Source organism: Setaria italica, chromosome II (assembly GCF_000263155.2).
Source record: "Setaria italica strain Yugu1 chromosome II, Setaria_italica_v2.0, whole genome shotgun sequence".
Taxonomy (NCBI): domain Eukaryota; kingdom Viridiplantae; phylum Streptophyta; class Magnoliopsida; order Poales; family Poaceae; genus Setaria; species Setaria italica.
This window is the reverse complement of record NC_028451.1, coordinates 41,043,237-41,054,756: the sequence shown is the minus strand read 5'-3', so window position 1 is coordinate 41,054,756 and position 11,520 is coordinate 41,043,237. Positions and strand designations below refer to the sequence as shown.

The 11,520-nt window shown below is 41.3% G+C and overlaps 2 protein-coding genes across 2 annotated transcripts in view; both read left to right on the top strand.

Moving 5' to 3' along the window:
- Positions 1-7,354, top strand: part of LOC101754809 (NAD-dependent malic enzyme 62 kDa isoform, mitochondrial) — an 8,282-nt gene extending 928 nt beyond the window's left edge. The window contains exons 2-20 of the mRNA XM_004957710.4: positions 164-454; positions 580-676; positions 1,230-1,348; positions 1,598-1,765; positions 1,978-2,106; positions 2,550-2,610; positions 2,891-2,994; positions 3,094-3,177; positions 3,933-4,039; positions 4,245-4,356; positions 4,716-4,829; positions 5,449-5,514; positions 5,883-5,955; positions 6,035-6,121; positions 6,237-6,291; positions 6,377-6,448; positions 6,542-6,604; positions 6,676-6,790; positions 6,877-7,354. Coding sequence (XP_004957767.1) covers positions 284-454; positions 580-676; positions 1,230-1,348; positions 1,598-1,765; positions 1,978-2,106; positions 2,550-2,610; positions 2,891-2,994; positions 3,094-3,177; positions 3,933-4,039; positions 4,245-4,356; positions 4,716-4,829; positions 5,449-5,514; positions 5,883-5,955; positions 6,035-6,121; positions 6,237-6,291; positions 6,377-6,448; positions 6,542-6,604; positions 6,676-6,790; positions 6,877-6,951 — 1,872 coding nt within the window. The 5' untranslated portion in view covers positions 164-283 and the 3' untranslated portion in view covers positions 6,952-7,354. The remainder of the gene's footprint in view (positions 1-163; positions 455-579; positions 677-1,229; positions 1,349-1,597; positions 1,766-1,977; positions 2,107-2,549; positions 2,611-2,890; positions 2,995-3,093; positions 3,178-3,932; positions 4,040-4,244; positions 4,357-4,715; positions 4,830-5,448; positions 5,515-5,882; positions 5,956-6,034; positions 6,122-6,236; positions 6,292-6,376; positions 6,449-6,541; positions 6,605-6,675; positions 6,791-6,876) is intronic.
- Positions 7,355-9,762: 2,408 nt separating this feature from the next.
- Positions 9,763-11,179, top strand: LOC101754405 (expansin-like B1). The gene is made up of 5 exons (XM_004957709.4): positions 9,763-9,918; positions 10,040-10,146; positions 10,234-10,415; positions 10,576-10,708; positions 10,843-11,179. The coding sequence occupies exons 1-5, from the start codon at positions 9,786-9,788 to the stop codon at positions 11,056-11,058; spliced, it is 771 nt and encodes a 256-aa protein (XP_004957766.2). The 5' UTR covers positions 9,763-9,785; the 3' UTR covers positions 11,059-11,179.
- Positions 11,180-11,520: the final 341 nt, after the last annotated feature.

Genomic DNA, 11,520 nt, shown 5'->3' with positions numbered 1-11,520 from the left:
CCACTTCTAGTCAATTTTAGCACCTCTTGGAGGGCTAATGGATTATGGGGGGCTAAAATTTAGCCCCTCCATTTTAGCCTAGGTGTTTAGGAGGAGGAGGGGCTAAAAGTGACTAAAATGGGGGTGCTAAAATTTAGCACCCCCCTCCCAAACACCCCTGGAGAATAATTCGCGCAAAAGCATCGTCGAGAGCTACGGCTCCACTCCCCCCCGTCCGCTGGTACCCAGGACCACTTGACACCACCGGCCAGAGCCTCCCCGGGAAGCAGCCGCCGGCGTAGGGATGGCGTCCATCTCGCGGAATCTCCGGCGATCCCTCGCCCCCGACCGCCTGCGCCGCCTCCACCTCCTCCTCTCCCAGCACCCGCGGGAATACGTGACGGCGGAGTGCCACCGCCCCGTCGTCCTCCACAAGCGCGGGCCCGACATCCTCCACGACCCCTGGTTCAACCGGGTACGCCTCGGCCCCGCTCCCCGTCCGGGCGCTCGCGGCGGGCGGTGGCGCTCCCTGACTTGACTCGGTCGCGCCTTTTCTGGGGGTTGTGAACTTTCTGATGCTGCTGGCTGTGGCTGCTGCAGGGCACCGCGTTCTCGATGACGGAGAGGGACCGTCTCGGCCTCCGCGGCCTGCTCCCGCCCAACGTCGTCTCCTCACAGCAGCAGATCGACAGATTCAGTACGTGTTCCCCGTCCCGATAAGCCGCCTGGTTGCTTGCGCTGGCTTTTGGGTTCGCCACTCGATGCATGAATCGGCCGCGGGATCTAATTGGATCGGCCGCTGTAGTGTGGGAACGGTATTCCGACGAATGTGGTGTTTGGCGCTGGCTTTGGTGTTGGATCAGTCTCCTGGGGGCTAGTCTGAGGTCTGGAGGTTGAGAAAGTTCAGCTGATGCGGTTAGCATTAGGAGGTCGGGGGTGCAAGTGTCCTGTGATTGTGTATAGAACGGCTGAGAGGTCTTTTATATGCTCAGATTTCTCTAGAAGCTACGGACAAACAGAAAAGCGTCCCTAAAAGTTGCAATGAAGTATACCATATTTATCACTTGGAAATTTAATTGCAGAAGTTGCACGTTCTTATTTACTGCTAGAGCTAGAGGAGATGCATCAGATACTGCTGGTGCGCTAGCTGGGTGTACAGTAACTCTGTAGGCCATTTTGAAAAGCACCATTACGGAAATATACTGTAACTATGTCCTGCAAATTCACCCTAATTTGTACTTTGGTTACAGTGCTTGATCTGAAACGGCTGCAGAAATATGTGAGAGATGGACCGTCTGATACATATCCATTAGCAAAATGGCGCATCCTCAACAGATTGCATGACAGAAATGAAACAATGTACTACAAGGTTTGTACCTTCACAGCTGTGCCTGCACATTCATGCGGGCACAACCTTAATTTTGTTGATTGTGTACATTCTCTTAGGTTACAATATATTTGATTAACACCCACAATGTGTGGTGGTTATGCACCTTCTGTGTCATCTTTGTTGGTACTGCAGTATCAAACATAGCTGATTGGAACTAGTTGGATCCTACCAGTTGAATTCTACCTTTTTGATATGGTTGCCTTACATTGTCTCATTTTTGTTCGTTAGGTCCTAATAGATAACATTGAGGAGCATGCGCCTATTGTCTACACACCAACCGTTGGACTTGTTTGCCAAAACTACAGTGGTTTGTTTCGACGGCCTAGGGGAATGTATTTTAGTTCAGAAGATCGTGGGGAGATGATGTCCATGGTGTACAATTGGCCAGCTGATCAGGTATGCATCAGTCCTTGTACAGTGTCCACTTACTAATTGATCTTTCTGTAATTGAACTATTCCATTGCCTTTAAGGTATGATACAGTTGGTTTAAGGTAGTCTACTTTTCAGTCCTTTGCCTTTTGGAGATCTAAAAAGACAAAATTATCTGAAGAAAATTTCTTTCAATTCCAAGCAAATAAAAATTGGTTAATCGGTCAATCTTTTGCAGGTTGACATGATAGTGGTGACTGATGGAAGCAGGATTTTGGGCCTCGGTGATCTGGGGGTGCATGGTATTGGCATTGCTATTGGAAAATTGGATTTATATGTTGCTGCTGCTGGAATAAATCCTCAAAGGGTATGTTGAAAGGTTCTCTAGGACATTTCAGACTCCCCCCTTCTCTTCCATTTTTGATTCTACAGTAAACTGAACAATTTTTTGGCAATCAAATAACAAAGTACTCACGTGATATAACCTTTCAAGGATTGGGATTGTTCTTTTGTTGCTTTGGTGTTGCTATTTGAGTGGAGTCAATCTGATAATTTAAAAAATCTCAAAGAAACATGTCCATGCAAGATATTAGTTAAAGAACTATTTGACATCTGAGTGGATTTTTCCCTATATTGAAACCATGTGTTTCTTAATGAAACAACAATAGCTTGTGGAGTTCACTAGCTTTGTCTAAAATGAAACTTTCAAGTGATCTACTGTTACTTTTTTTACATGCTTATTATTAATTTTCATATGTTCAAATAGACAGTTCTTTTTTGTAACTTCGATTGCTTTCTTACTTTTTCTAGGTTCTTCCTGTTATGATTGATGTCGGAACGAACAATGAGAAGCTCCTTAAGGATCCTCTTTGTAAGATCTTGGTTGATATTTCTAGTTCTGGATTTACGATACTTAACAGTATTTATTTGTCTCTCAAATTCTTAGCTTTGTTTTCACATATTTGTCATATGAAACAATATGGTCACTCTCAAAACATAAAGGAAAAGACAATGTAGCAAATGCCATAACTTTCCATGTTATGGCATGCCTATAATGACACTTATTCAACTGTAGATACACTGGATATTTAGCTAGATATTGGGAAAATCTGTCATGTTATTCTAACTTTTCTTAATTCCTTATAATCCAGATCTTGGGCTACAAGAGCACCGTCTTGAGGGAGATGAATATGTCTCAGTTATTGATGAATTCATGGAAGCTGTTTTTACTCGCTGGCCTAATGTTATTGTACAGGTGCTATTTTGCCATCCTATGCTTCATTTGGTTAACCTTTTCATTACATGAGGCTCAATCTGGAACAGTATCACAAATACTTTTCTTGTGTTTTTGTAGTTTGAGGATTTCCAAAGTAAATGGGCCTTTAGGCTGTTGCAGCGTTACAGAAAGACTTATCGCATGTTCAATGATGATGTTCAGGTCAGTCCTAGTTTGTGCAAATTTGTTCCTAAGATGTTCATTAGGTTTCTTTGTCTTTATGAGATATGAACTCTGTACTTTCTTTGTGACGCTGGCTAACAGACGGCATCTGCAAAAATTCATTTTATTGTCATTTTCAGTTCATGAATACCTCTGAATATGTAAGCACTAACCAGTATTTGATGCATAGTTTATACCACATCAAAGTTAGCAAATTTGATCTAGTGTGGCTAGCGTTTGCTTCATGTCTACAACTGTGGCTCACTACACTTTGATAAGCATGTGGCCCACTCATCACTCGCATATTTTCCAGCCAAATGTTTCCCCAACTGTGGAGAACTTGTTCTCCATAGAACATGTGGCGTACCAACTTTGCCATCATGTTTGTGGCAATATGTTGCTGGCAACCAAGCATGACCTAGCTTGAGGGATGGTGTTGCACAATCTATATATTTATCAAGGGACTGAGCATGGTGAAACCTGATGTAGTAATCACTTTCAAACATTGGCAATACTGTATCTTCACAGGATACATGTGCTCTTCACAATGCATGTTCTAGCTCTAGTTACAATATTCGTCAACATATCTTCATGTTCAAGCCTTTACAAGTCAAATAATGCTTGAGTTTTTGACTTTTGCATTGTATTTGCTGGATTCACAAACTTTTCATTCCAGTTAGTATATTCCATATTTATCAAGACCTCAAGAAGAGTCAATGTATTGCTCTTGAAATGACTGTTCTTTGTGCACAAAGGGAACTGCTGGTGTTGCAATAGCTGGCCTTTTAGGAGCTGTACGGGCACAAGGAAGGCCAATGATAGATTTCCCAAAGCAAAGGATTGTTGTTGCTGGTGCTGGCAGGTCTGAAATGCTCTCAATCCTTTTTCACTCAGTATAGAATTAGAGTATACATGCTAAGTGGTTCATGGCAACATCGGCAGTTATTTTTCTGATAACTTATTAGTTAGCATATTCAGTTCAAAAAGAATCTTGGAAATACGAGTAATGTTAACACTGATATTCTTGCAAAAGAAGTATTACCTCTACAATATCTTACTTTTTACAGTGCTGGTATTGGAGTGGTGAATGCTGCAAGCAGAACCATGGCAAGAATGTTGGGAAACAATGAGGTTGCTTTTGAGAGTGCGAGGAGCCAATTCTGGATAGTTGATGCCCATGTAAGCTGGATAACCAAGAACCTTTTAACAATTAACGCATTTGCAGGGTTGCCTATTATTTTATCCTATCCATTCCATACCACCTGTATTTGGAATGATAATCTGAGTAGAAAGAATGGCATGGGTACTCTTATGCTCTAAGAAAATTAACTAGATCAACACTATTGTATCTATCATGTCAGTGAGAGTGCCTCCTTGCTCATGTAACAATTGATTAGCTATATACCCAATCATTCAACATGTGACCTAGTTTTTCCCCGAAAAAAAAATGTGACCTGTTTTTTCTTGCTAAGTTTCGCACAAACCAGTTGTCTGTACTTAGTGAACAGAAGACCTGATTTGCGTTTTCCATTATGCAGGGTCTAATAACAGAAGACCGTGCAGACATTGATCCAGATGCACGACCTTTTGCTAGGAGAAAGAGTGAGCTTGGTCACCAGGGCCTAAGTGAGGGGGCAAGCTTAGTTGAAGTGGTACTGTCTAATCTTGTACATTATGCTGTTATAAGCATGATAGCTGGTAACCATTTCTTAAAGGATGAATTGCCACATTTTGTGAAGGGATATGTATTCCCAAAAGAATTTTCTAATATGGACCCGATTCATTACTGCAACATTTATTTAACTTATTGGCAAAGCTTTTTCTTTATTATCACCCTTTCCAAGGAGACCAAAGTATGAATCTAGGTTTGAAAAGTTTTGGAGAATAAACTTAATATTTCTCCATGACAAATACTAAGGAGCATCCATTGCTCACTGCTGTGATGCAGCACCGCATACAAAATGACATCGCCTTATGACTTTTAACACTGTTTATCTGTGGTCCAGAGCTAATGCCATTTCATGTGGTGTTAGATGGCTCAGTTAATAGTCCACTTGTGGTTTTCTGTTATTTCTGGATTTTCTTGTCTGACACTTTTCTAGCTTTCCTTTGAAGATTAACATTTATGAAATATCTTAATTATCAGTTTATGTATCATGTATGTATGTTATAAAAATTCAAATTTGACTTAACGAAATGGACTTCAGCTCATGAATGAATAACATTAGAATGATGCAGAATATTTTGTTTGGTACCTTGTCTGTTGTGCAGGTTAAAAAGGTGAAGCCTGATGTCATACTTGGATTATCTGCAGTTGGTGGTTTGTTCTCGAAGGAGGTTAGTTGCATGTTAAGGGAATGACAGAGGATCTCCAATTAAGATCCACTGGTTTGAAAATCAACTTTAAAAATTACAAGATTACAAACATAAACCAAATCTGCAGAAAATTGCCTTTTCCATCTATTCTTATTGGGGAAGGATACTTTCAAACAAACAAGTCTTCATATTACTATTACACTTATTAAATAGTTGCAACTTAGGAAAAAAAAGGCCTCCTGCAAATCCTATGCTTGTCCCAAGCTGTAGGCCTTACATCATGACAAGTTGACTACATGTGCTCTAGACGTTGCACCCACCATTTTTAGATTTTGAAAAGCTACAAAATGTTGAAGTGAATGCTCATCGTAGGGTATTTGTACCTTCAGGTTCTAGAGGCACTAAAAGATTCATCCTCTTCGAGACCGGCAATTTTTGCAATGTCAAACCCAACTAAGAATGGTTTGTGCTTTGTAATTTTGCTCCGATGTTTATTGTTTGTCACTTCTCTTATCTAATTCTGCAATCATTCCATTTGTAGCTGAGTGTACACCTGGAGAAGCCTTTTCAATTCTGGGTGAAAAAGCCATCTTTGCTAGTGGAAGCCCATTCCATGATGTGGATCTTGGTACCTCTTCCCACTCATAGTCATCGTGACTCGTATTCATATGCAATTTTCATTTTCAGTTGTAGGATCTCAATTTTTTTCTTATATTAGACTCAGACATTAATGATTCTTACAGGTGATGGGAAGATTGGCCACTCCAATCAAGGGAATAACATGTACCTCTTTCCAGGGTTAGATCATTATCTTTACGCTATGCAATTGAATTTATTCTTGTGAAAAGTATGATTTCATTTTTTTGGGTTCATTGTTGTGCAGAATAGGGCTAGGAACCCTTCTATCCGGTGCTCGGGTTATCTCTGATGGAATGCTGCAGGCTGCAGCAGAACGGTGACTCCCTTGACCTCCGAGCACCTTGTAACACATTCGGGTTACGTATTTACATCTATAACTGTTTTCATTACTATGTAAATTTTACTGTAGTTTGGCTTCATACATGGAAGAAGAGGAGGTTCTCCAAGGGATAATTTATCCTCCAATCTCCAGGTTTCATAATTCTAATTCCGATTTTCCTGTTTGTGTTGTATGATATGCCTTCTAATATGTTCTACTTGCAGAATACGTGACATCACTAAGGAGGTAGCGGCAGCAGTTGTGAGGGAGGCGGTAGCAGAGGATCTAGCTGAGGGATACCGTGACATGGATGCACGTGAGCTTGCACGACTCAGTGAGGTGGTTAATCTCTCCACTTCCCAAGCGAAGTACATTTTGGTCATATCACGTATTACTTTGTTGACCTTGAACTCATTGTGATACAGGAAGAAACCGTTGAATATGTCAAGACGAACATGTGGAGTCCCGTCTATCCAACAATAATATACAAGACAGACTAGAGAGCTCTGTTTGCTATTTCGCATATGTTCATGATCATGTACAATTTACTTTAGGCTGCACTCTGTATGTTACTTCAGAAGTGTAGGTATGCTAGTTATAAAGCAAGCAGCCTTGATTGTTTTCGTGCATCTGCCACGTGGTAGGTCAAAGGTATTGATCTCAGTTTCAACTGAATTTAGTACTACCAGAGGTTAGGCCTATATTATGGGCTCCGTTTCCTGACGCATCTCCAATGAGCTGAACATTTTTCTACTTCAAATGTCAGCTGTAGCGTGGCTGGAACCCCACTCCATTTTTTCTCGAACGTCAATATGCTGTGTGTACATTTGAACACAGATCAAGTAACAAAACCATAGGTTTACCTGTGACATTCGGTTCTGATTGCTTACTTGTCTAAAAATATTTGATGTTTGCCTCGTTCTTTATAGTTTCTTACTACACCAGCTGTATGGGTATTCTTGCCTCATCAGTACTTGCAATTTGCTGCTATGACTTGTCTGCTGTCCACAGTGGCGATCCGTGTCCACCCGATGGTGAATGGATACATCCTGCCAGTTCAGGTCTGTAGCCGTCCTGTTCATGGAACTCCATCTGTACAACCGATGGTGTGAGGATCTGTTAATTCCTTGGAACACGCTGCTTTACCAGATCTTTCCCTCTCAAGATAGGAACTGTTCCAGAACTGCACTACAAAGGGTAAGGCAAACCGTGCTGTTACTGTTTCTTATCTTACCTCATGTCACCCCATGTACACATTGCCATTTGGTTCCGGGTGGTTGAGTTCTAGTAGTGCTATCCATGTCAGCTATGATGCGATGTAGGTGAAGATACCTTGTGGAGTTGTGGTTCAATGGAGAATTCCTTTTTGGATGCGTGGTCTCTTGTAGTCGTAGCAGCCAGCCTGGTTTAATCTTGCCAACCTGAGTTGATCATACCACTAAGGTGAATTGTGAAGATGCCTAGATCTGGATCTGGTTCATACTCGGGTTTTCTGGTAAAGCTGTGGACTTAAGCATATGCTTATTTTCGCTCGAGCATGAGTTATCTTGTTGATTTTTGTGCAGACTCGGGAATTATGCTTATGGTGATCATTTTTTGTTTGTTTTAACAGTTTTTTTTGTCATCATCTTTTGGGAGAAAGCAATATTCTTCGATGGGTTCCACAGGTGGGTTGCGTTGGATATTGCTTGTCGATGGACTTCTGCGTGCACTGTGCAGAAACGGTTTGCGCCTGTTTCTTTCAGCATCTAGTTGGCAGGAAAGCACTTGGCCTTTCCAAAAGGGAGGGATGGCTTGGACGATTTGCTGTCTACTAGTTCCCTTCAGCTCTCCGAACTTGGTCAACTTTCTTGCTCTGCGCGAAGCATCTCGCGCCTCTTTATCCCAGTCTCGTCCTCTGTTCCTTGTTTTTTCCGTTGATACAGCTGGCAATGTTGAGTCGCAGCATGCCTGATTGCAGTCTTGATGGCTGTCAACTTCCTACGTGGTTGGGTAATGCTCGTTAGTTTGGTTATATTGTTTTTAAATATATGTCATTTAGGACACGTTAATTAGCCTTAAACATCATATATTTAAAAATAACGGGCCATTTCATTTCATTTGTTTATTTACGTTGCTGAGAGATTTTTATTTGATGTGATGCTCACCAGTCGTCACAACAAACGGTAAGACGCTCTCAGGTTAATCTAACAAAAAAAAACAATCTTTTACAGGCCACAATGCCAAAAAAAACCCGTGAAAATAGATCGTATGATCTTAGAAGTTACCACGCATTCCACGTATTGTTCTTGGAAAATTCTACTTCAGAGTTTGTGTATGTATCAACCATTGAATACTTTTTCTTTAGATGGATGCTTGGGTACCAAGGGGTGAAAAATCTGTCCGTGGATCTAACCGAAGGGTTCAAATACCAAATAAAATAGTTCGTATTTGAATCCGGATATTCAATATCATATTAGTATCAAATCCGAATACTTAATGTCGAATATTTGATGTGACATTATCCGCATCTATATTTGTATCTGTACTGTGTCCAATCCCGTATTCATCCCTGAGAACCATGCTATATTCGCTCTTTGTGTTTGCAGCGTGAAAACATATTCGGCCGCAAAACAAAGTGACTTCCAACGAACTACGGTATGCTTAAGCTTAATCTTAGGCGTGACAATATTAAGCTCAAAACTACCTTAGACCTGGCAATCAAGCAAAACATGCCGTTATGAATCGTCCCTGTCATATTCAAATCAAACACTTACTGGCAGCAACTGCCGTTCTGCATCGGTCCTTTTGGGAATAACTCTTTCAAGACAGGATTAGCACTCCTTTGGTTTGGGATATACCTGTCGGTTCAAAGACCTGCAGGACGTGCGGGCAAATTGGTTACACGTCCTACAGCCTACAACATCAAAACTGCAATTAGCATGCAGGCAGATTAAGCCTAAACAAAAATGAAATATCCTGTTCTACGTAGACGAAAGTTTTATTTATCAGTTGTAAAAGTCAGATTCCAAAACCAAACTCTCCAGACACGGGAACGGAACATTTCTAAAACAATGAGACCCTGGAAACAGAACTTCCAGACAGCGCCTACTTCCTCGAGAATGAAGAAAGGAATCACAAGGACTCAGGCACGTGTGCACTCAGAGAAGCATATTCAACAACAGCATTGGCATCCCCATCCATTCAAAACCAAAAGTTTCCAGCTCGTAACTCGTGAGCAGCCTAAGGGGAGGCACCTCAAGTTGAGCACTATAAATACATGACTCCATCTCTCATCTTATATATATGTACAATACAATCTTCTAAGCCTTGTTCGTTCGTCTCTGTGCCACAGATGGATTTTCCCATGCACTGCCTCTCAGCTTTGCTTTATCTGTTTGCACTCATCTCCAAGGCTACTGCAGATGCAAATTTCACGGTGTCAAAAGCAGTATACTACCCCAACTCTGATACACGAGGGACCGAAAGTAAGTAACACGTAAGCAGTAATCTAAAGAGAAAAGTTTGCTAGGTTACCAGACTTCTGTGTAAATATTTATGTAAACCCTATACCAAAGGACAATTAAGTTTCTAACAAAGATTTTTCAGCTGGAGCATGTGAATATGGTGCATTTGGGGCAACGCTCAACAATGGAGATGTTTCAGCATCAGCAAGTCTATACAGGAATGGGGTAGGCTGTGGTGCATGCTACCAGGTAAATTCATTTCCGCCAGCAGTAGTTGTGTAAACTACGAAACATAACTCCTTTGATCAAACTAAGATTGTTTGTGACTGCCAACAGGTTAGGTGCACAAATCCTCACTACTGCTCCCCAAGTGGAGTGACAATCGTGATCACAGACTCTGGGGCAAGCAACGGGACTGACTTCATCCTGAGCCAGCACGCCTTCGCTGGGATGGGGCAGAACAAGGACGCTGGTGCAACACTGCTGAACCTTGGTTATGTTGGAATTGAGTACAGGAGGTGCGTGCATAAAAAGCATGGCTTAAGCTTTGAACGATGTGCCTACTTGCTTTATTTACAAGGCAAATAAGCTGAAAATTACAACATAAATGATCTTGCATAATGAGTTAATGACACAACTGAGGCATGTTGAATTTTTCGTGGTTTCTCCCAACTTCAGGGTTCCATGTATCTACCCAGGCAAGAATATTATATTCAAGATTACTGAGAGCAGCCATTTCCCTTACTATCTTGAATTTGAGATATGGTACCAACAAGGCAACCAGGATATTATTGCAGTCCAGCTTTGTGAGGTAAACAGTATACATTGCAGATCATGTAGAAAAAAGGCAGGAAATTTTATGATCATTCAGAAAGATTTAAATATGCAGGAACTTAAAATGAAATATTTAGTTCTAAATACCTGTTGATTGATGACTGAATGCAGACTGTGAACCTGACATGCCAGCTTCTGGGCCGAACTCATGGTGCAGTATGGGCTGCTATCTCCCCACCAAATGGCCCTCTGAACATAAGGATGCTATTTAGCAGCGGAGCTCCACATCGCGGCGACCAGAAATGGCTGGTTTCCACAAGCACAATACCACAGAACTGGACAGCAGGAGCCACGTACGATTCTGGGGTCCAAGTGCAGCTGCAGTAGCTATAATTGAATATACAACAGGATTATATAGCTAGTTATGATGATTGATTGTTACCTTGCATTCTGATCAAGTACGCTCTTGCGACATATTTATTGTAATTTGTTAAGGTTGTGGTGCCTATATATCAATAATTTCTCATGGAAGAATAAACAAAGTTTTCAGAACAATTGAGCAGCTCTCTTACCACTTCGACTAGAACTAGAACCATCTTTAAAAAAAGGGGCAGTTCTTATTTGCCAGGGGAGGACCATGAATCATCACCAAAATGCATGGAGAAAAATGATATTTGATGCAGAGAAGGCACGGGTTCATCAAAATTGAATATGATTAGCAACACAATTACATCAACTTGACCACAGATAAATACTGTACACCACCATGCTTAAACCAATGTTCAACTCAATTTACAAAGGCAGCCCCATTCAATTGTCCACTGTAGTATACAAGTTCTGGCTGAGGAG